The sequence below is a fragment of the Lepidochelys kempii genome, chromosome 2 (assembly GCF_965140285.1).
Source record: "Lepidochelys kempii isolate rLepKem1 chromosome 2, rLepKem1.hap1, whole genome shotgun sequence".
In the NCBI taxonomy this organism is placed as follows: Eukaryota; Metazoa; Chordata; order Testudines; family Cheloniidae; genus Lepidochelys; species Lepidochelys kempii.
Window position 1 is genome coordinate 84,851,803 of NC_136381.1, and position 24,682 is coordinate 84,876,484.

The 24,682-nt window shown below is 39.8% G+C and overlaps 1 protein-coding gene across 6 annotated transcripts in view; it reads left to right on the top strand.

Annotated features, from left to right (window-relative positions):
• Positions 1-24,261, top strand: part of NDC80 (NDC80 kinetochore complex component) — a 33,292-nt gene extending 9,031 nt beyond the window's left edge. For 5 of the 6 annotated variants that reach the window (XM_073331449.2, XM_073331450.2, XM_073331452.2 and 2 more), the window contains 15 exons: positions 86-172; positions 1,402-1,525; positions 1,667-1,836; positions 3,642-3,744; positions 4,640-4,726; positions 8,772-8,865; positions 10,269-10,375; positions 13,150-13,294; positions 14,160-14,365; positions 15,588-15,740; positions 16,295-16,384; positions 18,055-18,147; positions 19,646-19,776; positions 20,404-20,506; positions 20,929-24,261. In XM_073331449.2, coding sequence (XP_073187550.1) covers positions 86-172; positions 1,402-1,525; positions 1,667-1,836; positions 3,642-3,744; positions 4,640-4,726; positions 8,772-8,865; positions 10,269-10,375; positions 13,150-13,294; positions 14,160-14,365; positions 15,588-15,740; positions 16,295-16,384; positions 18,055-18,147; positions 19,646-19,776; positions 20,404-20,506; positions 20,929-21,051 — 1,816 coding nt within the window. In that variant the 3' untranslated portion in view covers positions 21,052-24,261. The remainder of the gene's footprint in view (positions 1-85; positions 173-1,401; positions 1,526-1,666; positions 1,837-3,641; positions 3,745-4,639; positions 4,727-8,771; positions 8,866-10,268; positions 10,376-13,149; positions 13,295-14,159; positions 14,366-15,587; positions 15,741-16,294; positions 16,385-18,054; positions 18,148-19,645; positions 19,777-20,403; positions 20,507-20,928) is intronic. The other variant, XM_073331454.2, reaches the window with a different exon arrangement.
• The last annotated feature ends 421 nt before the right edge of the window (positions 24,262-24,682 follow it).

The window sequence follows — 24,682 nt, forward strand, 5'->3', positions numbered from 1 at the left end:
ATGAATATGTGCTGTAGTTTTCTTAAGTGAGCATAAAGGTGAACTTATTGTAATATCAGTAACTTACACAAACCTTTTTTTTAAGGCAAGACAGAACAACCTTTGGGAAGCTGAGTATGAGTAAACCTGCATCTGGTACCTCAGAAAGAAAAGTCAGCTTCTTTGGTAAAAGGTATTGATGACAGGGCTCTGTGCAGTAAATTTAAAAAGCTGTTCAATTACTTTTTAAAGATTTCTGCAATTTATGTTTTCCCTAGAAAGATTTCGGTGGGGGAAGAATGGATTTGGGGCACTTTGGAGCAGGAGCAGCTTCATAGCTCTATCTCTCCTCACAAGGGTTGAGCAATACAGAGATCATGCACCTGTGCAGATCACTGACCTCCCCTCAGAAGCCACAGCAAGGGGAGAGGCAATGGGAAAAGTCTTTAGTGGGCTGTACTGCTCTGCTCCCACATGAATTTTTTTCTCAGTTAGACCTGAGTTGGGGATAATAAGGTAGAGCAGGGGTTGGCAACCTTTTAGAAGTGGTGTGCCAAGTCTTCATTTATTCACTTTAATTTAAGGTTTCGCGTGCCAATAATACATTTTAACGTTTTTTAGAAGGTCTCTCTCTATAAGTCTATATATTATATAACTATAAACTATTGTCGTATGTAAACAAGGTTTTCAAAATGTTTAAGAAGCTTCATTTAAAATTAAATGTAAAATGCTGATCTTACACCACTGGCCCGCTCAGCCCCCTGCCGGCCTGGGGTTCCGTTCACCTAGGCCGGCAACAGGCTGAGTAGGGCCTGCGGCCAGGACCCCAGACCAGCAGTAGGCTGAGTGGCTCAGCCCGCAGCCAGTCTGGGGTACCGTCCGCCGGCTCCTGCCAGCCAAGATCCCGGCTGCCAGCCCCGCTCAGCCCACTGCCGGTCTGGGGTCCCGGAACTGTCCACATAGAGTAGGTGCGTGGCAGACAGCAGAGTGCCATTAAAAATTGCTCGTGTGCCGTCTTTGGCACGCATGCCATAGGTTGCCGACCCCTGAGCTAGAGGATGGGGACCACCAAAAACTTCCGTGATAGGATGAAGGTAAGGAAGATGAGAATTTATATTTTAAATCTAAGGATAAGGTTTATATCTGTTTGTTTTGGCTATTAGTCCAATTAACTGTTGTTATTCAACTAGTATTAAAACTAAGGCTTTGTCTAAATGGAGACATTGACTAGCATAGATAATGCAGAATAACTTATTCTGCAATAACTATTTCAGAATAACTCCGTGTGGATAACCTGTTCCAGAATACAAATGACATAGCAGAGTAATTATTCTTTAATAAAAGTGATTAAGTGAATAAAAGTAAATAAGCTTAAGAACACTACGGTTATGGTCTACAGGTATCTAAACTTTTTGTTTCTAGAACTAGTGGTCCTGGAGGTTCACGTAACAGTCAGTATGGTGTGTTTGGTACAGAAAAGATCAAGGATCCCAGGCCACTTCATGACAAGGCATTCATCCAGCAGTGTATCCGACAGCTCTGTGAGGTATTTTGCTATTTTCTTTAAATGTTTGGTTTAAATCATAAATGGGGTTAATCAAAATCTACCTTTTTTCTTTGCCTCAAACCTAGCTTTTGTCTAGAATCTACCTACATACACTAGTAATATGCATGTGTCTTTTCTCAGTTTCTTGTAGAGAATGGTTATGCCCATAATGTCTCCATGAAATCACTCCAATCTCCATCTGTTAAGGACTTCCTAAAGATCTTCACTTTTATCTATGGCTTCCTGTGCCCTTACGAGCTTCCCGATTCTAAGTTTGAAGAGGAAATCCCCAGAATCTTTAAAGAGCTTGGGTATGCATCAGGAATTCATTCTTGTCAATTTCTTAATGTAAAAGGGCATGGTAAAACTTAAAATTGTGTAGTTTAAACTCCCTCCCCAGTATTGTTGTTGGTCCTGTTTGTTTTGTTTAGGAGGTGGCTTGTTGAATGTAGAGGGTTTTTTGGGGTGCGTTTCACTCAAGCTGGACAATTAGCTGTTGTAATAGTAATCTTAGGTGTTGCTTGGAAATAGTAGTAGGTCCAACATTTTCAAAAAATCTTAAATGTTGGTAGTCTCCAAATTTCCAACTTCATGAGGAAGTGTGAATTGCATTTAACTCATCCTGTGAGGTGCCTTGTGCTGGTAGCAAGGTGATGATTACCCTCAGTTCATATTGATATCTTTGAGTCAAGCATGCTCACCATGTCAAATACGCGAGGTCTTTGGTTTCTGTTATCTAGTGGAAATTTTGAAAAGAAGGGTGCTCTCTAATGGCCTTTCTTTGTGATACTGAGAAACTGACTATTTTACTAGAGACCAGGTAACCAGAATACAATCCTGGGTAGCTGTCAAAACATGGTAACGATTCTTGTAATGAAAAGACTGTTTGAGAAACTTGTCTCCAGAGCTGGAAGATGGATTTAAATAATTCATTTTTTTTAAAAACTGAATCTGGGTGTTTAAAGAACATTTGCATTTAAAACACTTTGGCACACTTTACCAGCAAAACGTTTTTAGCTCATTGCCCTATAAATCTAAACTAATTTTGCATACTGCAATCCAAAATCAGAAGAAAAGGTTCACTTTTCCACACATTCAATTTCAGAAGATTTCCAAACTGTGTCTGTAGTTAGCAATGCAACATCCAGGTGTTATATATTTATGAACTTTCTCAGTAACTTGCATGTCAAATTTGGTCAGATTCCAGATGTTGTTTTATTTAGCTCCCAGCACTGTAAGTTCAACCTAGGATCTGAAAACTATGCTATTTCTGCCTCATAATATGATCTTAAGTTCACAACCACTTTTGAAAGCCAGTCTTGCATTTAGAGAGCCCCAGAAGTGAGAATTTCATTTAGTGGGGACTTGGGTGCTCTTCCTCTGTTTCTCTTGGCCAGTTGGTTAGGAGTGGATGGGCTTCAGACCTGCCTGCACCATTACCACATCCCACAGTGAGGGAAAAGATAGGTCAGTACTTCACATGTTGGAATTCTTTTTTCCTTCCTCACCTCATCACCCTCCCTTCCAGGCCTCTCTGTCTCCTTTCCTAGCACCTATTTAAATAGCTCCCTCTCCTGCCTTCTAGCACTGATGTGCATGTCTCTCTCCTCAAAATAGCCTAAAAAGGAGAAAGGGGAGAATCATTCCAAGTGGGGAGATGTCAGGTGGGGAGGCAGAGCAGCAGAGGAGAGTCAAGATCAAGAGTTGCCCCCAGCACCAGACTAAAAAGAGGGAAAAAGGGAGGGATGTGTCTTGCAATCTGGTGAGCAAATGGGAGTTGTGGGAATAGTCTGAAGACATCCCTTCTGGCTCCAGCACTACCCTTGTCTATGCAACAAACCGCCACCTCCTCACTCCAAGAAGACATTAAACTCCTGTCATCACCAGCTGAAATATTCTGCTTTTGGAACTTAGCTGTTGTTTTTTTTTTTTTTATGCATGATGTAAAATAGAATCTATTTTGCTCTTCTGTAGCTTCTCTGTAGAAGCACATCCTTGCTTTTATTGGTAAGGTTCGCCTCAAGGTGTATGTAAGAATGCCATTTTGTGTAGTCAGGGTATTTTTACCAGAACAAAACTTTTATTTGAAAAATGCTCTGATTCTTTTTCATTGTAGGTATCCCTTTGCATTGTCAAAAAGCTCTATATACACAGTGGGGGCTCCACACACCTGGCCTCAGATTGTAGCAGCTTTGGTTTGGCTAATCGATTGTGTCAAGGTACTATCTGACTTCACTGAGTAGAATAAATTTGTTTTCATGTATGGAGTGTTGTTGTAGGGTAGAATGTTAGAGGTATCTTAAGTGACTTTTGAAGTAGCCTAAACACTACAATAAGAAAGCAAAAAAAAAAAAATTGCCAGATGACATTGTTAGTGATGATGTAACATAGGAGCTAGACTTTAGCCTTATTTTTATAATGCTATATCATATGACTTGATTTTAATTTTATATTTACACTTCTTGTTAAGCTAACTTGTGATGTTGATTAATACCTACACTAAAACAAGGTACCTACATGTAAGTAAAAATGAAATATATGAACACTTAAAAAAATCTAGACTCAGTTCAAAGGGGGAATGTAAGATAGGGCTTGAAAAATCCACTTGCTTCTGAGAAACTTCCCTTTTGCTCCTGTTGACCTTGGCCATCTACTTCAGTTTATTAAATTTAAACTGTAAGGGTGGGATTTTCAATATGCAGGACACCTGTCCCACAATGGGATGTGTATGCCTGTGTCTTGAGCACTCTTGAAAAGCCAACCCTAAAACTTCCAGTATTTATGGCTGCAAAGATACATTTGGCTTACATTCAGAAGGTTAAATGATACAATTTTGTTATATGGAGTCTCCAGACAGTTCTTTTGCCTCTCTTGCGAGACTTAGCTTGGCAACATAACAGCAGAATTAAACTAACAAAACTTGGTATTTTCACTGCTGCTATTTAGAAACCACCTCCAAAAAAAGGAGATACTGGTCCAGTGATGCTAATTCTGCATCCATGGACTTTTTCTTAAAATTAATGTGATACTGTAATCCAGCAACTGGTAGAGGTCTTCACAGACTGCATTCTCTGGAGTACTATTAACTTCATATGCCATTAATTCCCCTTCTAGTTGTATTCTGCCATGAGGGAAAACACACCCTTTGATGAAGGACAGACCTGGGAAGGAGAAACAGAAGATGGAATTGTACATCATAAGGTACCAAAATAATTTACCAGTGACTATAGTAACTGATCATCTAGAGCAGTGGTCCCCACAATTTTCAGGGTCGTGTCTCCCCTACCCGCTACCCCTCGAGCCAGGGCTGGCATGGCTGTGGTTCCGGGGGGGGGGGGGGGGGGGGCAACAGGGGTAAAAGAGGCTGAGGCTGGAGGCAGGTCTGGGGCCAGAAACAGGACTGAGGCTGGGGGCAGGAGTGAGGACTGGGGCCGGGTGCAGAGGTGCAGCTGGACTACGGTTGAGGGCCGAGGCTTGGGATGGGGCTGGAAGCCGGGATCCTGGCTGGGGGCAGGGCCAGAGCAGAGTTAGAGTAGAGCTGGATGGGGTGGCGCTCCCTCTCTTCCCCCCTGGCCCCACTATGCCCCCTTGAATGTTTTTCCACCCCTAAGGGGGCACGCCCCACAGTTTGGGGACCTCTGACCTAGATTCTGAAGTATACTGTCATAAGACAATGTGTATAACTTAAGCTAGTTTAATTCGGCTTTCAGTTTTCTTGGTCAGTCTTACATCTTTAATGCTATTTTTCACAAAATCATAAATACAATGTAAATTAGCTTAAGAAAGTAACAGTTTGTACTAGTGTCTCCTTATTTTTTTAAAATTGTAAGATTGTACTATGTTATGTCTGCAGCATAAGCTTTATTGTATTTTCTCGATTATTGGCTGGACTGTTTACCTCAACCCAAATTAATTTTTAAAATAAAATAAATTTCTTAGGAAAGGCACTCATCCTCCTTTTGTCTGGGCACTGGTAAATTACAGCTAAAACTACTTCCCTGAATGTGGATTAACACCAGATTAATAGTCTAAGTGTTCCACTTCAGGATAGAAACTGTTTGTTAAATTTAAAATAGGAATCCTTTGTTTTTATGATTCTGTCACACAGTGCTTCTGCTCCTCAGGAGGGGTGGGGAGGAGAGAAGAGAGGATTGTCATCCTGCTTTTCATTTTCCTCTCTTGGCAAAGTCCAAAAGATTTCCTATATTTGGAACTTGATTCTTTTCTTATTAAATTGCAATACTGTTATGAACAGTAACTCCATTTAAAAAAGGTAGGGTTTCTTTCTTATGGGGGTGACGTTTCCCAGGATTGTGCGGCACCTCACTACCATCTGCCCTTAGCATGAAGTAGTCTTGTCTGTGCCTTATGTAGATCGGTTCCCTGACTCCATCATCCTTTGGCAACACAAGCACTGCCTTCCAGGCCTCCCTAGGCCTCAATTTCTTTGCATAGGTTAGCAATAGGCACATGCCAACCTCCAAGTCTTTCAAGCATTCCTCTGGAGTGCCCAGCCCCTATTCCACTAAACACTCACAGAACTCTGAGATTCACTGCTCCCAAGGGAATAGTACACACCATTTTACTAGTTTTAATCCAGGATTACCTGCCTTCCCACTTAACCCACAGCACTCAGATATATGTATAGGAAAAACCAGAATAAGTTTGTTCTCTGATCATAAAGATTCAAATGGTAGTAAGAATATTGGAAATATGGTTACACACAAAACAAAATCATAACAGACTTTCTAGACCTAAACCTAATTCACTCTTTCTGCTGTGGGAGAGCTTACCCTAAGTCCTTTTTAAGAATTTTCAGCCAGGATGGCTGAGATCTCCCTTTTATAAAATCAAGCCCACTGGCAGCTTGACTTCACAGATTAAAAGATGCCAGGGTGTGTGTCTGCATCCCCAAATATACCAGACCAAACCTTTGATTTTTTTTCACCTGAAAACAGGGTTCCTTATCCACCCTGCTTCTCCATTCCCTTCCACTCCCCACAACTGTCCATCCCCATTAGGGTTGCCAACCCTTCAGAGTTGTCCTGGAGACTTCAGGAATTAAAGATTAATCTTTAATTAAAGATTAATCTTTAATTAAAGATTAATCTTTAATTAAAGATTAATCTTTAATTAAAGATTGTCATGTGATGAAACCTCCCGGAATACATCCAATCAAAATTGGCAACCCTAATCCTCATTTACCTCTTCCTGTTAATTCTCTTCTAAAGTCTCCATAAGTTCTTCATTAGCATTTGAATCAGTATGCTAATAGACTTCTATTGTGAGATACTGGATACTGAATGGTCCACCAGGGAGATAAGTGTCTCCCATCTTCTATCTGGAGAAGTTTGTCTCCAGGTACTGTATCCTTAGTGATCTGCCTTTAACTACCAGACCTATACAACATAATTTTCAGCATATATTCATAATTCCTCACATATTTCCTGTATGTACATCTGTCAATGATTATGATGACCAGTGGACTGGCTTTCATTAGAGACCTTACATGAAATTCTTTTGGTGAACCCAGGGGATCCCTTTATCCCAGGCCCTCTGCCAGTTGGCATCAAGAGGTCCTTTAGTCACAAATGTTGCCAGTTCAGATCTTCATTTTTACATTAAAACTGAGTAAAACTATTTCTAGCTGCTAGCCCTACAACCTAACCCCAGATCTAAAAACCAAGCTTCATTCTTTCCTCCTCTTATCATCAGTAATAAAAGTTCTGCCCTGAGTTAAAGCTATGCAGTACTTTTCAGTGGGGTTGCACAGTTTGACAGAGGGCATAATTGGACCTATAGAATTGTTATGAGCAGTGATGTACAAGCAAGAAAGAACCTTGGATGAATTTTGGATCCTGGGGTGAGGTTGCAGGGCTGGCAGTTGCAATGGAAAAAACTGTTTAAAATATAAAACCTCTGTAAACTGAACAAATATGAGCTGGAGTTAACGTACAAACAAAAGACACACAATACCACTTTCAGTTGCTCTTGAGAGAACTGCAGTTTAAAATTGCTAACCGATTACAATCTTTGGGGATTCCTGGATTACATGGACACCCTGCCCAACAATACAGGCTACATCATCTGTCAGGGGACTATATCAGATCATCCCTCATACATCTTATTTTTAAAACAAACAAAACCACCAAAAAATAGACTTTTTTGTCCGCACTTACCTCTGCAAATACCACATCAGCTTCCTCCCTTCTCCTTTGCATCTAAATTCAATTGAATACACAATCTATTCTTTCTGTCTTTAATTCCCTTAAATCCAGTTCTACTGCACCATTTAAATGTCTTATCAAGGTCACCAAAGACCTCATAGCCACACCAAAAAGCTGCTTGCCTAGACTCCTCTTTTGTTAATGTGGTTGATTACTCCTCCCACTTGGATTCACTCTTATATGGTTTTTCTCTTCATGCTTTGCTCTCCATGCTCACTTCTTGTTTTTGCCCAAATTTCTTGAGCATTTTGGTTGATGACTATTACTCCTTCTCCTCTTCCTCTTCAGCTCAAACTGAACTCATCCTTTTGCCTCTAATCTTTCCTCTTCCCCATTATGTACCATTGAATCCTCATCCATTCTGCCTCATTTACTGTACACCTTGCTGGTTTCTCTCTTTGCTCTCCTCCAGGCCATGCAGAATGCTGCTTCAAAAAAATTTCCCCTCATTCCTCTGATGTACCATATAAGTCCCTATTTAAATCCTTTCATTTGCTATCTGAAAGTCAAGTTTTTGGACCTTGCCTTCAAACCTCTGAACTCTGCTCTGGCTTACATCACTTTATTTTCATCCTGTTCTTGTTTTCACTCCATTGCCTCTCACCATACTTTTTGTATTCTTCTGCATTCTCATCTTTGTACCTTCTTTTTTATACTTAGAATAGTTTCTTTCCTATGTACCATATAGTTATGCTATCTTCATTCAAACTATTTAAAAATATCCTAACAGGATTAAAACAAACAGTTCTAAGAGTTAATGGTCATCTGATCAGTTGGTGTATAGTAAGTATGAACTGTATTCTGTTTTTTAATTTAGAATGTAAATCCCTTGGGCCAGACCCCGTCTGTCTGTATTGTAAAGAGTTGAGCGCATGGACAGTGCTTAGTAAATAAACTGATAACAGATCTTTTTGATTAAAATGTTCAGTTTAATTCCACTTGCGGGATGGAACTGGATATCCAGATGCTTAGAAGCTTTTGGCTTTCCTTTATGCAAGTTTTTTAAATTGTATTTTCAGCTCTTTATGGACTACACTGTAAAGTGCTATGAGCACTTCATGAAGGGTGGAGACACTTTTGAGGAGTTTGATGCAGAAGTGCAGTCAAAGCTAAGTAAGTTGTGTGTGTGTGTGTGTCGAGGGGGGAAGGAGTTAGTCTATATTTGGCCATAAATTGTTTCAATTAAAAGTGAAATTCTTCTCTGTAAAGTGCCTAGTTGTAACTAAAAGGTTGATTCCATATTTCTCTCTTGTTTGCAAATTAGATATGAAAATAAAAGGATGGATTTTTTCCCCCCTCCAAACTGCCAACCATGCAAACTCAGCCTGGGCTCTGAGAGTCAGATGAGGTTGTCTTCATCTTATGTATCATCCCCAGTAATACAGGCTGGTCACCCTATGCCCTCAGCAATACTCGTGCAATCCTGTGTTATCAGTGGTGTTGTATGGGTGTAAGTTATTGGAATGCATTATGCAATGCTGTTGATGCACAGATGAAATAGCATTTGCTGCTCATTCTTACCTCTGGCTCAGCAGGGCTGACAAATAAAAGGCAATACAAAGTTCCTTTTCTCACTAAAAGATGCAGATGTGACTGAATACATATAGACAGCAGATCAGATGAGTAAGAAGGTTCCACTTCTGCAGTCTCTTTTCAGGGCCTGTATGGTTCCACACTGTATTGCAGAGCTTCTCAAACTGACCTGTGAAGTACTTGCTGATGGTCTGCAGAGTGTTGGCAAGTTGTATGGTGCAGCTCCCTGTTTTCACCTGCTTCTACAGGCATCCAACAGAGAGCCTGTCGAAACCGCTGAAAACAAGGAGACAATCTCACTCAGTCCCTCAGTGGCTGCTGTTTACATAGGAGCCACACTCAGACTAGAGCCACCAATAGGACTGGAGTTGCCTGCTAATGGAGCCATTAGTAGGAGAGGAGACATGAGTTATCAGTGAGAGGGGAAAGTTCAAAAGGAAAGAGAACCAGGCAGCTGTCCAGCATGTGCAAGGAGCAAGGGAAGGGACAAATCAAATTGTTGGGAGGCACCTGGGAGGAAAAGAAGAGAATCATTGTTAGAGGAGCAGAGTGAGTAAGTGACCATTTCCCCCCACATTTATCACAGTTTTTACATAAGTAACATATTGCACAGTCACAAATGGGGCTATACTTGAGAAGTTTTGAGGGACTTGGTTCATGAGGTGAACATTCTACTACAATTATGTGTAGTAATCATTTCAAAAAGTTTGAGAATCCCTGTTTACTGGAACTCGCCACATGGTAGAGCTTCTGCATATATCTGACATAGGCAAGAACTCACTTGGATTAATTTTATATTTTTTTTTGTCTATGTTCTAGATTGTGTGATAAGAATTAAATAAAAATTATAACCTTTTGATAAGTGTGTCTATTCAAAGCCTGGGTGTCTGGTGTGCTATAATAAAAGCAACTGCATTGGTATTATGCAGTATGGCTGTTGATGTTTTACGAGAGCAGTCTAACCTTTTTTTGTTTCCTTGCAGAGGATTTGTTTAATGTAGATGAATTCCAGGTGGAGGCTCTAGCAGCAGAAAATAAAAGGTTGCAAGAAGAGATTGCAAGACTAGAAAAAGAAAGGGAAAGTGAGCCGGTTAGTAAATATACCCAAATAAGTGAAGGGGAGCTGTTTTTTAACTTGATTTATATTGATATTCCGGGTCCCCGCTCACATTCCTTGGAAATAATATTTCCATAGCAAAGCATTGATAACACAACAGTAAGACGGGCAAACTGATGTGGCTATTTCATGCTAGAATAAAATGTAAATATTCCTTCAGATGTTCCAAGTGACTCACGCTGGCCCTGGATATCATTTGCTCTATATCTATGCAATATAAAACATTTTATTGGGAAGGCTTGAGTCACAGTTAGGTATTGTGTAGATACTTTCAAATAATGGAAGACTTTGCAATGTTCACAGTTTAGCCAATGTAATTCTAAGCACTGTTTATCCAACAGGATTTCTCTCCAAGGACTTAATATCTAGAGGGTTTTGGGGGGAGAAGAGTATGGGACAAGTGGCAGCAACTTATCAAAATGTTTGTTTTGTAAGAAAGCATTGCGTATTTGAAAAGTCAGTTTAAGTATTTTAAATATATATAATATACTGAAATATAAATTGGCTCAGTAGCTAGGAAACTGGGAAACTGAGACTACAGTAACTCCTCACTTAATGTTGTATCAGAGGGATAGCCATGTTAGTCTGGATCTGTAAAAGCGGCAAAGAGTCCTGTGGCACCTTATAGACTAACAGACATATTGGAGCATAAGCTTTTGTGGGTGAATACCCACTTTGTTGGATGCATGTAGTGGAAATTTTCAGAGGCAGGTATAAATATGCAAGCAAGAATCAGGCTAGGGATAACGAAGTTAGTTCAATCAGGGAGGATGAGGACCAGATCAGCCACACCATCACCGGTTCATTCACCTGCACGTCCACCAACGTAATCTACGCCATCACGTGCCAGCAATGCCCCTCTGCTATGTACATTGGCCAAACTGGGCAGTCCCTACGTAAAAGGATAAATGGACACAAATCAGAGATTAGGAATGGCAATGTACAAAAACCTGTAGCAGAACGTTTCAATCTCCCTGGACACACAATAGCAGATTTAAAGGTAGCCATCCTGCAGCAAAAAAACTTCAGGACCAGACTTCAAAAAGAAACTGCTGAGCTTCAGTTCATTTGCAAATTTGACACAATCAGCTCAGGATTAAACAAAGACTGTCAATGGCTAGCCAACTACAAAAGCAGTTTCTCCTCCCTTGGTGTTCACACATCAACTGCTAGAAGAGGGCTTCATCCTCCCTGATTGAGCTAACCTCGTTATCCCTAGCCTGATTCTTGCTTGCATATTTATACCTGCCTCTGGAAATTTCCACGACATGCATCTGACGAAGTGAGTATTCACTCACGAAAGCTTATGCTCCCATACGTCTGTTAGTCTATAAGGTGCCAGAGGACTCTTTGCCGCTTTAACGTTGTAATTATGTTCCTGAAAAATGCTACTTTAAGTGAAACAATGTTAAGCGAATCCAATTTCCCCATAAGAATTATTGTAAATAGGTTCCAGGGAAATTTTTTTCGCCAGACAAAAGACTATATTTTATATTTTTTTATATATATATACACACAATATAAGTTTTTTAAACAATTTAATACAGAACACAGCAATGATGATTGTGAAGCTTGATTGAGGTGGTGGAGTCAAAGGGTGGAAGAGGAATATTTCCCAGGGAACACCTTACTGCTAAATGATGAACTAGCACTAGGCTGAGCCCTCAAGGGTTAACACGTTGTTAATGTAGCCTCATGCTCTACAAGGCAGCACAAATGGAGGGAGGGGTGACAGCATGGCAGACAGAGACACACACCATGTATGAGAGAGAGAGACGTGTATTGCCCCTTTAAGTATGCTGACTCCACTCTAAGTACATTGCCTTTTTAAGTAGATCAGCAAGTTGAGACAGCAGCTGCTGCCAGCAAGCTCCCTGACCCCTGTCCTGCCATGTCCCGCTCCTTTACCCCCTGACATTAGCACACCCCCTCACCTCCCCGCACAGCAAGCAGTAGGCTCCTGGGAGCAGCTCCAAGGCAGAGGGCAGGAGCAGCACATGGCAGTGGGGGGAGGGACAGTTGAACTGCCTGGCAATTGATAGCCTGCTGGGTGGCTGCTACACTGGGAATTTAGGGGGGTTGCCGATCCACCCTGGTTCCAAGCCCCTGTCCCCACCCCCTCCACCCCACCCCCCCGCGGCTAGCTCCAACGGGCTACTCTTTCTGCACGCAGTGGACAAAGCAGGTGGCTGCCAAACAACGTTATAAGGGAGCATTGCGCAACTTTAAATGAGCATGTTCCCTAATAGATCAGCAAGGTAATAAGGAAACAACATTAACCGGGAGGACTTTAAGTGAGGAGTTTCTGTACTTCTCCTGTTCAAAATGTGCTTGTTTTACTGTTGTCCCCTCTCCCCTGTTTCCACCATCTGTTGTCTTGTCATAACCCTAAATTGCAAGTTCTCTGAGGTGGAACTAGCTTATTGCTTGTTGTTCAGTGCCTAGCACTACTGGGCCCTTATCCTTGATACAGGCTTTTAAGTGTTGTTGTGATACAAACAAAAGTATCAGAGGCTTTTGGATTGAAATGTTTGAGGTTAATAAAGCTGTTGGGAATGCCTAAGGCTTTGGGCAAGTCAACTGCTAAAAAGAGGGAGCGAGTATAAAGGAAAACTTCATCAGCCTAACAAAGCTTCTTGTCGTCACGGCACAGTCCTGCATAGAAAGTAAAAATGATTTTATTTCTACAAATTCTCTAAGTGAGAGGTTGGTGTTTTTTTTTCCCCCCCTTCTCCTCCCCACAAAAGGATCGTTTAGTGTCATTGAAAAAACTGAAATCTTCTTTGCAAGCAGATGTTCAGAAATATCAGGCTTACATGGTTAATCTGGAGTCTCATGCAACCATCCTTGACCAGAAAGTGAAAGGAATTAATGGGGAACTTGAAACAGCAGGTGAGGAAGAAGCACTGTTCACAAATGGTCGACCATGCTAAAAACAACTTAGTTCAGCTTTAAGAGTGTGAAATATTTATTGTGCATATCATGATCCTACAGAGAAACTTTCCTATATAGATTCCTAACAAAACAGATTTTATTAGATTTGTAGCCACTCTATAGGCTCTGAAGAGGGTGTGGTGAGGAAATGGCAAGTGAGTGATTATTTCCCAGACCAATGTATGCATCACTTTTAAAAAATGCATAGGCTGATACTTAAGAACCTATTAGTTGATCCTGATTTTTTTATTTATTTATTTTAACATCTAGAACACAGGTTCTCAAATTGGCGGTCATGAAGTTATTACACGCTTTTAATTTATAAGGATAGCTGCACTCAGAGGTTTGTTGTGTGAAAGGAGACACCAGTACAAAAAGCTTGAGAACACTGGTCTAGAGCTAGGTTTACTTCAAAACTGAGTGAAAGCATCCTTATGTTGTTTGTAAAGCATTTGGGGATCCTTTTTATACAAAAATAATCCTTCTAAATGTAAGATTCTATTATTAATTTTAGTGTATATTTAGTGATTTCCTTTCCATATTAATATTTAATTGGCAAAACATCTGATTCTAACTTGTTTTAACTAGAAATTGCCCAAACTTCTGAAACAATCACCTTTTCTTTTGCTAAAAGTTATAGTATTGCTGAATTAGGTCACATTAGAGATGTTAGCTCCAGGGCTCAGAAAGATACATCAGGTATTAAATTAGGAAACTTTTAAGAAAGCAAAGTATGAACTAATATGGAGTAGTTATAATGCTTACACAGCCATTAACTAGTCTGAGTTTCTAATAGATCTAAAAAAACATTTTGTAAATTCAGAAATGGAAGTTGAAGCGATGAAGCAGGAGAATGCACGCCTCCAGCACATCTTTGATAACCAGAAGTACTCAGTTGCAGACATTGAGAGAATAAATCATGAAAGGGATGAACTGCAGCAAACCATCAACAAGCTGACCAAGGAACTGGAGGCAGAAGAACACCAATTATGGAATGAAGAGATGAAATATGCTAAAGGAAAAGAGGCGGTATGTGAAAGCACTACTATCTGAGAGAGGCAATTGTCAGTTTGCATCCTTAAAACTTAATTCAAGATTAGTCAAAAACTGAAATTTAAGACACTACTGCCAATTAGTTTCCTAAATTAATTTAACAATAGCAGTAATGTGTCTTATCATTTTTAATCTGTTAAAAGTGTCTGTATTTATTCTTATCTTGAACAAACACTTTTGTTCTTGCCCACCTCTCCTTTCAAGTGGAGTGGAAATGTCTTTGTGATGCATAATGATTTGTGCATCATCTATGGGATAGCAGGTATGCACCGCTGTCAACCACTGATGTTGATGCAGAAAGGCAATTTTCAAAGTTGCTGGCTGTCTAAATCACTTTTTTGGAATTAAATATCCCTAATGTAATTTATGCCATTTTAGCACTTTAATTTGCATCAATATTTCTCTGAGCTTTTAAGACCAAACTCGTCCCTCAATTCCACTGAATTCAGCCCTGCTGAAAGTATGAGTTTGGCCCTTAGTATTCTAATTTAAAATGGCAGTTTTTTAAAGTTGCTGCTTGTTGGGCAAAGCACACCAAAAAAAAATAATTCTGCTCAAACACTGTATAACTTTACATGGCACTTGCTTATAGCTGTAAAATTCAGAGCTAATGCGAAATAAAAACAAAATAGATATTGCACTGTTGCTAAGTAACACCTGGGGATCAGGAAACAGGCCAATTTTGAAACTCTCTAGGTAAGTAATCATTAAAATAACTTGCTAGGCCATACAATTGTGTATGTGCAGTGTCCATAACTCTTGCTCCCTACATTAGAAGCATTGCAGTTATGACAGATGTTTGCCTTTTTTTGGAGCCTTACAAACTACTCATAAGTATCCATCTCCTAGCTTTGAGAGTCAGTACCCAAGTGAAAACTGGAGAGTAGTTATACTTCATGATGAGAAAATACAATAAGTCAAATAAGGAAACTGTTCAATCTCACTTGTATACATTATGAAACTTCTGAGAGCCAATCTACAAGACTCGCAGTGGTTAAACCAAAAACGCTAATTGGTAAGTTAACAAAACCTAGAACTCTTGCATTTCCAAGAAGTGTGTGTGCTCGTGGAGCAATTGGGCACTCTTTTACTCATAGTAAGAACAATGAGCTTGCTGCAAGGCTTTGGAGTTGGATGCATGCTTGGAATTTCTGTTAATTTTTGGCTTTTCCCTCTCTCTCCCCCTGCAACCGAACAGATCGAAACACAACTGGCAGAGTATCACAAGCTGGCTCGAAAGCTGAAACTAATCCCAATAAGTGCAGAGAATTCTAAAGGCCATGACTTTGAGATTAAATTTAATCCTGAAGCAGGACCAAACTGTCTAGTCAAATACAGAACTCATATTCATGTAAGTGGACACCATTGTGTTTAAAAGACTGATAATTTTATTGCTGCTTCGCTCCTAGGAACAGAGTTAGTACTTCATTTATAAGCAACTTTGTTAGGAAGTTTTAAACTACCCTTTATGTAACGTCAGTACAGTGCTTTGAGATGTACTGACGGGAATGGCAAAAGGAAATAAATGGTAAAGTATAGATGGTCTAAGTGTAAAAAAAAAAAAAAAAAAAAAGTATAAGGGGTGGTGGGAGTGGTAAGTCATTTTGGGAGGGAGGGGAGAAACTGACATCACTTTCAGGGTGTTTTTTTTTCTTTTTGTCTCTCACACCACCCCAAGTCATCTTTTTTGCTTATAAAGTGGCTTGGTTGAAAGCTTGAGTCTTGCTGAAGAGGTTCCAGATGCCCATCCTTTGAAGTTTTAAATTGTGGTGGGGCTTTTCTCTGAGCAATAATGGTTTTGTTCAATTCTAAATTATTGTAAATTCTGGAGGTTTCTGGGACAATTTCCTTATTGCAACACGCACCGCTTCTTAAATGGCTATTTCTTTTGTATGTGCATTTCAGGCTCCCCTTATGGAGCTCATAAATAGGACAGAAGAAGAAATTAGAAAAGCTACCCACAAGAAAATGGGTTTAGAGGATACATTGGAACAGGTGAGCTACACATGCTTATGGTGTCTCGATATTAAGCTTTGCTAGACCATTACTAACACTTGACCACTTACATATTATAAAAACATTTTATTTTTATTTTTTTTTATTCTGGTAGTGCCCAAAGGCCTTTGCCAGGGTCAGTCCATCCCCCACCCCATATTGTACTAGGCACAGTACGAAACAAAGGTACCTATGGTCCATGCCTCAAAGATGCAAAAGTGATTAACAGAAGAGAAAGTTGGGTGGTCAAGGGTAACAAAAATAAGATGCAGTCACATAAGTTTGCAGAAATATTGGAAAGCTTTTTCTTTTTAGACAAACAAATAAGTAAAATGAGCTTTCTCAGACTTCTGCCCAACCTAGCCATCACTAACTGACTGATATCTTGTAGGTTTCAGAGTAGAACTGGGCCTAGCAGGTACCTGAAGATGGATTAGTTTGGGGAAGGTATTCCATGTTTAGAGGTTGTTAATTAATATTATAGCCAATTGATTTTGACTATATTTGCAGTTGGATATTAAAAATGCTCAAGAACCCAAATAACAAAGCTCAGCCAATTTGTCTATATACAAAACAGTGTGCTACAATACAAAAGGAAGACATACATACACCTCCTGAGAACAACTCTTTTTTTTTTCTCTCAGCATGATTATCACACAATAGGTGTGCTTCAAAGATACAGCCCCAAGACCACTTACATTTATATCATGGCTGTTTACCAGTTAAAAAGTACTTCACCTAAGATCCAACTCACCAGTTCCTTAACTTCTTGTCCTATACCTTTCCTTATCTTTGTTTTGGATACTATATTCCAAGACAGTTGCCTGTGAAAGTACCTCTATTGGGACCTAGAACAAATGTATCTTGACTTTGACAGGCTTCCTATTTTCTAATGAGTTTCTGAACTCAGCTTTGCAAAGTGTTATGGGATACTTGACATGGGTGAACAGAATTGTGGAAAGAATAGTATAATACATTCAGTTACTATAACTTCCCAACACATATATATATAATGTATATGAATACTGAAGGCATAATATCCATTAATGTGGTGTATACTACACATAATATATATGTATTAGCTAACAGGAGCAGCATTTAAAAAAAAAAGTGTAGACCTGTCTGGAGGAGGAGCCAACAAATGAGCATTCAAAACTGGTACTGCATCAGATAGAAGAATTGTTCTTGAAATTTCTGATGAAATAACATGCTGCTAAGTTTGCTGCCACTTTAAGAAGCACTTTTAATAGGACACCTATTACAAAATTCTCTTGTTCAGGAAATGTTTTGTACACAGAAAATATGGCTTGTCAAAGTTTATATTAGTTTTCTAATAGTTATTCATATTAAGAATATTAAGACCTGTTTTTGAAGTAGCTTATTTTCACCTCTTCCCCCAACCTCCATCCCCACTTAATCAGAGGTAATACTGAAGGCAAAGGGTACAATTCTCTCTGTATACATAGTTTGTGTCACTAACAATTATTCCTTACACTGGTACATAATAGGAGTTGATCTAAGTATTCATCTTTGGGAGTTGAAATAAGAATCATGGGGGGATGTGGCTTCTATGTATATATTTTCTGTGAAGGTGGAAAGTACTCAAAATTGCAGGTTGGAATTTTTGAAGGACTACTGCTGGACTTTTTTAACCAACTGTGTACTTTCAGGTGAACACAATGGTATTAGAAAAGAAAAGCAGTGTTAAAATGCTTAAGGAAGAGGCCCAAAAGCTGGATGACCTTTACCACCAGAAGCTTAAGGTAGGCACTATTTATAAACTGAGACAAATTCAATGGGGGATTTGGATAGTGAGAATCGAAAGTTGTGTTCTGACTGGCCATTTGAGTCTTATTGGTGCTGTCACAGTCATAAACAAACTGATACATAATTGAGACTTCAGCGCTGAAGAAAGTCTTGATCTAACATCCAGTAGAACATCTTTGGTAACAAAAAAGAGCCCTCCTGTTGACTGAGTGGTCCCCTTAACATCCCCATTACTGCTTTGGCACCTGTCATCTTGTATAGCAACCCCTTCTCTTATGTTTGTTCTTGCCCTGAGAACTATATTTCTGAGAAAGAGTGATGCACAGGAAAAAATGCTACTTCAAAATAAGCTAGTGTTAATGTTAGAGGTGTAGGTTTGAAAGAGTTAGTGGAGCTGTAAACCACAAAAAGGGTCTGCATTACTTGGCTACTGATGCACTAATTAGGAGTTGAAGGCAGCTGACCATCACACTCTTGCCTCACAACACACCTAAACTCAGCTATTGATACTATGCTATTAGAGTAAGCCCTGGTCTACACTGGGTTGGGGGGGAATCGATCTAAGTTAAGCAACTTCAGCTACGTGAATAACGTAGCTGAAGTCGACTTGACTTACCGTGGTGTCTTCACCACGTTGAGTCGACTGCTGCCGCTCCCCCATCAACTCTGCCTGCACCTCTCGCGGCGGTGAAGTACAGGAGTCGATGGGAGAGCGCTCAGGGGTCAATTTATTGTGCCAGATAAATCGACCCCTGATGGATCAATCGCTGCCCGCCAATCCGGCGGGTAGTGTAGACATACCCCCAGGCAACAAAATATTTAACAGCTGTGATATTGGTAATAATACTTATTCATATAACTTTCAAAACACTATACAAACATTAGAAAGACTATCAACAATTTTTGAGCAGAAGTATGACTTATCTGCTATTATGAGTAACATTTAAGTTTACTAGAACTGAAAGCTCTGGAGTGCGGGAATTCTTTTTGTTGGTTTTGTGCATTTGATAGCACTATGTGTATTGCCAACTTCACTCTTTCCCTGCATATAGTCAGTCTTTCGCCTGTTTTGTTTGAGCCTTTCACAGAGGAACAGGGGAAAGAAAAACTTAAAAATGGATATTCTTGTAAAATCACAAAAATGTGCAGGAGTAATCAGGATCCCAGAGTACTCCCACTGTGAGAGAGGTGAATACTACTGCCTATCTTAATTCTTCAAATAACTTGGGGGGGAGGGCGGGCTGGCTGTTAGACTTGGAAGGGAAGGCTGGAGCAACCCAAGCGTTGAAGGGTGGAGTGGGAGTTGTACTCCAGAGTAGTACAAAGGGACCCCCTTGAACTCTCTCATTTGGTTTCCAAATAAGCTGCAGCATGGCATTACAAGTGTGTTGATTTACTAATTCTAATATGAGTATTGGTTGGAAATTGAGAGAGAACAATTTTGTCTCTTAAAAATAAAAAATAGAAATACTAACTTTCCTGTTACCATTACAGGAAGCAGAAGAGAGAGAGAGAAAATGTGCAACTGAGCTGGAATTATTGGAGAAGCATAAACACTTGCTTGAGAGTGGAATCAATGAAGGCTTCAGTGAAGCTATGAACGAGTTGCATGATGTTCAGCGGCAGTAAGTCCAACAACAGCTAGCGATTGGTTTTTGAGATATATTGCACAGGTCATTCAGTGTTAAGTTTTAACATGTCTAGCATTATATGATGATATTTTTATAGTTCCTTAAGTGAGTAAGTACCCATTTCAGTTATTTTTCATGAGACTCAATATCATTACCCTCCTTCTGCAAGCTTAGAGCTATAAAATATTTTCCCTCCACAGTAAATGTGCTTTGCCAGGATATTTAACCAGTTTGCCCCATAGTTGTGTTCAGTTGTCTTCCAGTGTACCTTCATATGATGTATTTGGTTATAGTGAGAGTGTAAATCCATCAGAGTTCAGTAAAGACATACTTGAGTGCAGTAATTCATCCAGAAAAATCCAGGAAAGCTGTATTTTGATCCTGATAGACAGGATTTTCTCTGTTGTTCTTCTTTTCCTTGTGATCCTTTACTTTTTATTGACCAGCATAAAAATTATCCTTGTTTTTCAAAGTTAAGTTTAAGAAAACAAGTCTGATCTAATTCAAATAAATTATCCCATAAAAAGTTGTATTACTCTGAACCATCAGCCAGAGTAAAGTGATTCTGTTTCCACTGTTGTTCAACTTGTATAATTAAGGAAAGGGCTTTTTATTCTTTAGATACCAGGTTGTTATGCAGATGACAACAGAAGAGAGTAGGAAAGTGGGTGATAATTTGAACCGACTGTTGGAAGTGATTGCTACTCATGTAGTATCAGTAGAGGTAAGTCAAACTTGTTGCTGTCTAAAATGAAATCCTTCTGAACGTGGGACTTTCCGAAGGATAACTGCATCTGTATTAAAGAGTTTGCTCCTTTGAATAAAATACCAATCATAGCATCTATAGTCCTGTTAAAAAGAGCTTGGAGCTTCTGATAATAAAGTTGATGAGTTTAATCCTTTGTTCAGTAGAAGTCAGGAATGGCAGCTGAAATTTAGTAGTCCTTCCTTGTCCATTTTAATCTTCCTCCCTCCTCCTCCTGCGTCTCCCTCAAGAATAGAATGACTTAAAATATTTCACATTTAGAAGTTGAGATTACTCAAAACACATGCAGCTCGCAAATCCCAAATACTTAAGAAGAAACCATCGATCAACATTATTAGAGAAAGCAATAGTTTAACTAGTTTGCTGAAACTCTCTTTCAGAAATACCTGGGTGAGCAGAATGTAAAGGTTGATAGAGACTTTGAAGAATTCATGTCAGAAGATTTATTGGCAAACTTAAGAGAGATCCTAGACAACTATAAAAAGAAGGCTGATGCAGTGTAATTCTCAAAAAGGATGAAGAAGATAAAAATTTTGAATTTGCAGAGCTCTAGAGGCATCCGTCCTTCAATGTAGGCATCACCTGTCAGAGATTTCCTTGTTAGCTGAATTGCTGTTATGTTTCATAGACTCTTTTACAAATGTACATAGCTTCCTTTTAGTTTTTAGTATGTGCATCATTCTATAAAACAAATTAAGAGGTTAATCAAATTATTTGCAAATAAAGTAATGGATTTGTTTTTACTTTCTTTGTTATCCATTTATGCAACTATGGCAAGACACAACCCAGAGAACAAATTTAATTTTAATCCCTCTGTAACTAGTAGGAGGTGTTCACGTTACTTGTGCTCCTCCAAGAAATATTTAATGGGTTTAAGATACAGCGCTACCATTCTGAAAAATGACCTGGAATGGATTTATAGATGGGACATCAAGTCCCACTGCTAAAAGGGACATTGCCAACTTGAAAATCTGCCATCTGAAAACTTTGTATTGACTAATGTTGCAATAAACCTATAAGATTACTAATAACTGAGATGAAAGGGGTTTTTTTCCCATTTTTGTGTTTACTGTGCATTTGACAGTATATAGGAAATGTAACTGTTTCTATTGATGGTGCACATCCTTCCCCACGCCCTGCAAGAGACAGTGTTTTGGTTTTTTAACCAGTGGCAGCAGCAGCACCAAAAGAGAACAGGCAGTAGACAGGGGAGGAGGACTGTGCTTGAGCATGTTTGGTATTGCTCACAGACCTGCTGACACTCAGAGGAAACCACCTGGCAAAGGCTTAACTGTACTTTACAAGCAACTCCTGTCTCAGACCTGACAAACTGATTACACCAGTACCCCTCTTTCATGGTATTTATTCATAAAGGGTAGCATATAAGGTCTCTACTGAAAGCCTGTAATTTATCAATACTCATAATCATTGTGAAATGTGTGCACAGGTAATAATTAAGGAATCATCTGTCTCAGTGATGGCCTGTTCAATCAGGAAAGAGTTGTCATCGCACCCTGGTTAGCTGGTGATATAATGCCAGGCTCAATAATCTACCGTGGCCCCATCTCTTAACAGTCAAAACCATCAAAGTCCATTGCAAACATTCAAAACCATATGGAGATAAAAAGGGAACGTTATTCACAGAAATGGCGATCTCCGGTCTGTTATAAAGACAAAAGACTGATTCAGTATGTCACAGGGTGGAGAAAGACACTCTGCATCCATTCACTGAGGAGACATCTTGTTGAGTGGAGGTATTTCATAAAAGACTGATTCCTGGAAAACCAGCCAGCTCCCTATCAGACTGACCTTTTTAGGGGGACTACTTTATTAAATAGGAAGGATATCTATTAAGTGTAGGTCCTAGTTTGTGTTTTATTATTTTGTTTTATAGTGTAACCATTTGTTTCTATGACTCTTGTTTCTCATTAACTATCCATTCTTGCTTAAAGAAAACCTTTTTGTTTTATTATAAATGCTGTCTGTTACATATTGGGCCCTACCAAATTCAAGTTCCATTCTGGTCAATTTCATGACCATAGGATATGAAAAATTAGCCAATTGCACATTTACAGCTGAAATTTCACAGGGGGCGTCCCAACCTAAAAGCGGGTCGTGGGGGGGTTGCAGAGCTGTTGTGGGCTGTTGCCACCCTCACTTCCATGCTGCCCACAGAGCTAGGCTCTGAAGGCAGCAACCACAGAACTTCCTGTAGCTGAAGGAAGCTTCCGGAGGTAGAGGTGAGTCTGATCTCCCCGGTGCTGCTGGGAGCACCCCAGCTGGGGTCTTCTAACTGCTAGTCCCAGCCAGTGGCAAATTATTGCGTGGGCCCACAGGGCTCTTGCCCAGGACTCCCAGCCAATTTGGGGGCACCCTGGAGAAATTGGTGCCTGAGCCCTGGAAGATGCCGCAGGGGCAGAAGCTCCAAGCCTGACTCCTGGCCGGGCTAGGGAGTGACAGAACTTGCTCTTCCCCTGCACAGCTAGTCTCGTGGGGAGATCAGACCTATGTCCAAGTACCTTCCTTGGCTGCAGGAAGTTCCGGGGCTCCTGTAGTGCAGAAGTGAGGGTGTACTGCCCTCACTTCTGCATTGCCTCTGAAAGTTGCTCTGATCTCCCCACTGAAAGCGACTGCTGGGGAAGAACAAGTCCTGTGCTTCCCCAGCCTGGCTGGGACTAGCAGTGAGGAGCCTCCTACTGGAGGATTGGATTTCACGGGGAAGGACTTGTTTCACAGTCTGTGAACTTGGTAGAGTCTTAGTTATTATAGGTGCGATGATTCAAAGTAAAACTGGTAAACTTGGATACGCTTAAGAGCAGAGAATCTGGGATTTCTGTGAGTAGCCAAGATAAGGGGCTGGATATCACAGGGGAACGATTCAAGAGGTCTTGGGCACTTGTTAATCTGCAAGGTAAAGACAGGGATGAAATAGCCCAGAGTAGAGTGCTGGAGTCGCTGGCTGGTCGGTGGTGTTACAGAGCTAACACCCAGCTACCTCAGGGGATAGCGAAATAACTCCAATCTGGGTACCCCAAGAACTGTCACACCTGCCCAAAGACCCTTCTCAACATAAAGCAGAGTAGAAAAACCCTTAACAATTTTTAAAGAAGGTTTTTTGGGGGGGAATTAAGGACAATATTGAACCTTGTTAAGTAGTATAGAAAAAGTGAGCTTAGTCTATTAAGTCACGTTGTATCCCTTTAAGTGGTCCACATTCCCAGAAAACAACCTTATCTTGCTACCCAGATATGTCTGAACCAGAGACAGATGTACGCAAGGCATGTTATCCTCTCTGGCAACATGGAAGCTACTGTTAGATATACTATTATTTTTACAGAAAGCTATTGGGTTGTTAAGCAAAAGCTCTCATTATAGCTTACTTTAGCACCTCTTCATCCTGTCTTCCTTAGAGGGGTTAAAATTAGTGTCTATAAGAGAGGTTCAAGCCTAATAAACAGGAGAACGTGGGTAGCTATCTTTTAAATCAGTCTTGTTTCTCTTTTTTGTTTCCTACTTTGTACAGCAGACATGGACTTTTTTTAAAATCAACATTTATTGTCCTTAGTAATTAAATGTACCACAGTATCTCCCAGCTAGCTAACAGAAAATACTTCAGTCAATATTTGGATTTTTTGATGTATCAACTGTGTATAGTAATAAATAATAAAATATCATTGATGCTAATGAATAAGTATCTATAATAAAAACTAATTACCCCATTGTGTTTTAGAGTTGCTGCTTATGCTTTCATCAAGTCTCTAGAAGGCAGATGACAAAACACAGTCCAATGTGTAAATCTACCTGCAGCTAGGTAGTGTTTGAAACACAAACCCACACAATAAAACAAAACCTGAGCTCAAATCATCTCTCAACAAAGATTATGCACAGGTCTGAGCTGGATGTCTCTTTAATATGTTATATATGGCTTATATTGTGCTTTCAGATTATAGAAAATAGCCTGGAATTAATGTGGTATGTATGAGATCTTCTGGCTCACAAATGGGTATTCTGCTTCAAACATTGTCATTGGGATGGTAGCTTTAAATATTAGGTTCCTAATTATCCATTCTCCCACTTTACACTCCAATAAGTTATCCCGACCATACAGACTGTTACAAAGGTTTACAAGTAGCT